At 41.6% G+C, this 4,373-nt stretch overlaps 1 protein-coding gene across 1 annotated transcript in view; it reads left to right on the top strand.

Moving 5' to 3' along the window:
* The window catches only part of SARC_07518 (hypothetical protein), a 9,631-nt gene that overhangs the window by 3,320 nt on the left and 1,938 nt on the right, over positions 1-4,373 (top strand). Inside the window, exons 4-7 of the mRNA XM_014298545.1 lie at positions 641-719; positions 1,776-1,978; positions 2,709-2,784; positions 3,928-4,158. Coding sequence (XP_014154020.1) covers positions 641-719; positions 1,776-1,978; positions 2,709-2,784; positions 3,928-4,158 — 589 coding nt within the window. The remainder of the gene's footprint in view (positions 1-640; positions 720-1,775; positions 1,979-2,708; positions 2,785-3,927; positions 4,159-4,373) is intronic.

Genomic DNA, 4,373 nt, shown 5'->3' with positions numbered 1-4,373 from the left:
GTGTGTTTGTGTCGGTAAATATATATATATATGTGTGTGTGCATATATATATAGTATGTATGTATTTGTGTGTGCATATATATATATAGTATATATGTACGTGTGTATATACATATATGCATGTGCGTGTGTCTAACAGTGTGCCTTTAAGGTGGCTTCGTGTACCTGTCCCTGGCGTGTAGTGTTATGAGCTTCCTATGTGTGCCTGTGGTTCCTCTGAAATCCCCTTGCTTGCGTGAGTCATAACTTAGTGCACCTGTGCTGTCTTCCGGTCTACGGGTGTCGGACATTAGATATTCGGTACGTACAGAGGGTATTTCTGGGGCGGGAGAATGGAATACATGTGTGTAGTGCTTCTCTCTCCCGCTGTACAGCCAGCCTGCTTGTGTATAGTCCTTCTGCTATAGACAACTGGCTGATGGCTCATATTACTATCACACTCCGTTGTCGGTCACACTTGACTTACATTTTAATGGCTGTATACACAACTCCAATACAAGTCCAGGCGCAGCATTAACCTATCTCTGCACATATTACACCTTGTTGCGTAGGTAGCGTCTGTGTGTGCCATCCGTGTCATCACTTGTATACAGATCGATTGACACCCCCCCACACACATTCACTGTTTCGTAACACACAGCAAGGACTGATACCCTCGTGGCGTTTCTTGATCAAGAACATGTGCGCTCTCGACAAGCACGTGCTGACCGACATCATAGGTGAGTATCGTTGGTACCTATACATAGCCACAGAGATATCAATATATATATATATATATGTGTGTGTGTGTGTGTGTGTATGTACGTTCAAAACTAACTATCTTAAGTGGGCTTCAATAGCACCAATGTATAGCCACAGTATATCAATATAGAAGTATGTACGTCCAAAACTGAATATCTTAGGTGGGCTTCTATAGTACCTATGTATAGCCACAGAGATATCAATATATACATATGTACATCCAAAACTAACTATCTTAGGTGGGCTTCATTACCTATACATAGCCACAGATAAATCTATATATACGTATGTACGTCCAAAACTAAATATCTTAGGTGGGCTTCAATAGTACCTATGTATAGCCACAGATATATCTATACATACGTATGAACGCCAATACTAAATATCTTAGGTGGTCTTCATTGGTATCTATACATAGCCACAGATATATCAATATATATGTATGTGCGTCCAAAACTACATATCTTAGGTGAGCTTCATTGGTATCTATACATAGCCACAGATGTATCAAAATATATGTATGTACGTCCAAAACTAAATATCTTAGGTGACTTCACTGGTACCTATGTGTAGCCACAGATAAATCAATATATATGTATGTACGTCCAAAACTATATATCAGGGGTAAGCTTTGTTGATTGTGTTATAGGTGAACTCCATTGCGTGTGTTGTAGGTGAGTCTCGATGATTGTATTGCGGGTGAGTTGCATTGATATCTACAGCCAGCCGTATCTATCTGCGCACATATGTCTGTTACGACCCATTGTGAGTTGTGAGTAGGTATCAAAATACTTTGGCGTAGATCTCAATCGGTGGGCTCGGCTGTGTGTGGTTTGTCAGAGAAGTGGTGACTCATAGACCAGTCAAATGTCCTTACGTTCACTCGCATATATTGCTCATTACATCGCACTCTAGCATCGAGTTTGTGCTAGTCCACTTACCATCCCACGCGCGCCGTCTCGTCTCACCATTTGTCCACTTTTACACTCAAACCAAGTTTTTCCTCATCCTCCATGCGTAAACTCTCGCCTCAGAACAAACCAAGACAAGCAGCGGCCAGTCCACGCTCAATATCTTCTCCTCGCAAGCCCAAGAACTGGACAGCAAGAGCCGTTTGGTCAAACGCACAGCCTTTGTCATCTACTGCGGCACGCAAGACGAGTACTACCAAGACATCCCCGCCATCATGGAATGCATTGTCGACTGTCTCAGGCCACCCAGCTCACCCGTGGTGCAGGTGAGAGAGAGCGTGTGTGTGTGTGTGTTTTCATGTGTGTGATTATCTGTGCAATATTGGTTATACATACGGGTGTATACATACGTATAGACGTGTGTAAATGTGTATATGTGTATGCGATTATGTGTGTATATGGGTGTCTGCATGTACCAGTCTTTCATCACCTGTAATTGCATTAATTGTATATTTCACGTATATGTAAGTATTATTTACAACTAAATATATATGTATGTATGTATGTATGTATGTATGTATATATATATATAAATGTATGTATATATTGCCGTGCCTAACCGGCTATTGTAGTCCTCGCCACTCAACCATAATTTAGGTATGTGCGTGTCGATGTGCTTGTGAATATAGCGACTGTCCTCACAGATACACAGTAGTTATTTATGGGTGATCGTAACAATATCAATTCTTTGAGGTGACTTTTGTTGTTGACAACACATTATGGCTTGGAATTTAGGGTGTAGTATATTTAACCCGCGGGTGTTAAAAGGTATTTTATGTATGTCGTATTGTCTTAGGGTTTTAGAGTCACTCGGCTGGTTGCTTGCATATGATCGGTAGTTATTTATAGATAGCCACTACGGGCTATCCGTCAAGTCTGAACCTGGTCGGATTGCGGCCGTCCTGGCGGCTCGTTGCGTGGCGATGATTGATTGGTTGCTATTTATAGAACTCCACTGCCGTGCTAACGCCCGTGTTTGTTGTCTGTATGTTACAGGAGCGTGTGTTCTTGCTGTTCAGGATTATGCTGCTGCGAATGAGCGAGCAACACCTCTTAGCCTGGTGGCCCACAGGTAAGACGCACTGCACAGAAGCACTACTCCCCACCCCACACAGTTATTAAGCATGTTGTGGTGGTATTGAACATGTGATGTTGTTATTAAGCATTTTGTGGCGGTATTAAACATGTGATGTTGTTATTAAGCATGTTGTGGTGGTATTAAACATGTGATATTGTTATTAAGCATGTTGTGGCGGTATTAAACATGTGATATTGTTATTAAGCATGTTGTTATGTTTTTATTAATCATGTTATGGTTATTAAATGCTATGTTGTTATTAATCATGTTATGTTGTTATTATTCATGTTGTGTTGTTATTAATCATGTTATGTTGTTATTAATCATATTATGTTGTTATTAATCATGTTATGTTGTTATTAATCATGTTATGTTGTTATTAATCATATTATGTTGTTATTAATCATGTTATGTTGTTATTAATCATGTTATGTTGTTATTAATCATGTTATGTTGTTATTAATCATGTTATGTTGTTATTAATCATGTTGTGTTGTTGTTAATCATGTTATGTTGTTATTAATCATGTTATGTTGTTATTAACCATGTTATGTTGTTATTAATCATGTTATGTTGTTATTAATCATGTTATGTTGTTATTAGTCATGTTATGTTGTTATTAATCATGTTGTGTTGTTATTAAACATGTTGTCATGTTGTTCTTAAGCATGTTGTTATGTTGTTGGTAAGCTTGGCAATCCATTGATTTGTGAGCTTAGCGTTGTATTTGTGTGCAAAGAGAATGTGAACTGCGCACATAGACAACGTGCATGTACCCACACACAGTAGGCAGTCGGTTCACGTTGTTATTAGTCTAGTCACAGATAGTATTGTTTATGTTTGCCCCAGCCAAACCCGTTGTGTTGTGCACTCGCTGTAGGTTACCGCTATCTGTCGGAGACATTGTACACGTTTCGTACTTAAATCAAAACTGGGCAATTGGAGTCCGTCCACAGCCCACAATATTTGTGTACCTGCCCCGAATTAGGGCCAAATCTGTCCTGGATCCATGTACCTCGGCCTACTACCTGTTGGTGGGGAGGTATGGCTTTTGTCGGTGCTCCATGCCCTATACTTCTGGGTCACTGCTCTGATCTATGTCCTCACTAATTGCCCATTACCAACAACACCCCACAGCCCTGACGGAAGTGGTGCGCGTGCTGGACCGTGCGCTCACGCAGTGCCGTAACCATGGCAACGGACCCTTGGCCTCCGCGTCTGCGATGAACCGCAACTCGACGTCGAGTCTAAGGACGTCGCCAGTGACCACTAAGCGTTCCATGGGCCACATGGATCTGTTCACTCCCGATGATTTGCACCTGTTGCTGGGCGCCTGCAAGTTTGTGGACTTGATGATCCTGTTGCCAGGTGTGTTCGTGTGTGTGTGTGTGTGTGTGTGTGTGTGTGTGTGTGTGTGGACTTGATGATCCTGTTGCCAGGTGTGTGTGTGTGTGTGTGTGTTTGAGTTTGTAGACTTGTTTGTTCTGTTGCCAGGTGTGTGGCATGGTGTCGTGTGTGTGTGTGTGTGTGTGTGTGTTCGAGTTTGTGGACTTGATGATCCTGTCGCCAGGCGTGTGACATGG

Source organism: Sphaeroforma arctica, assembly GCF_001186125.1.
Source record: "Sphaeroforma arctica JP610 unplaced genomic scaffold supercont1.602, whole genome shotgun sequence".
In the NCBI taxonomy this organism is placed as follows: domain Eukaryota; class Ichthyosporea; order Ichthyophonida; genus Sphaeroforma; species Sphaeroforma arctica.
This window is presented reverse-complemented; position numbering and strand designations above follow the sequence as displayed.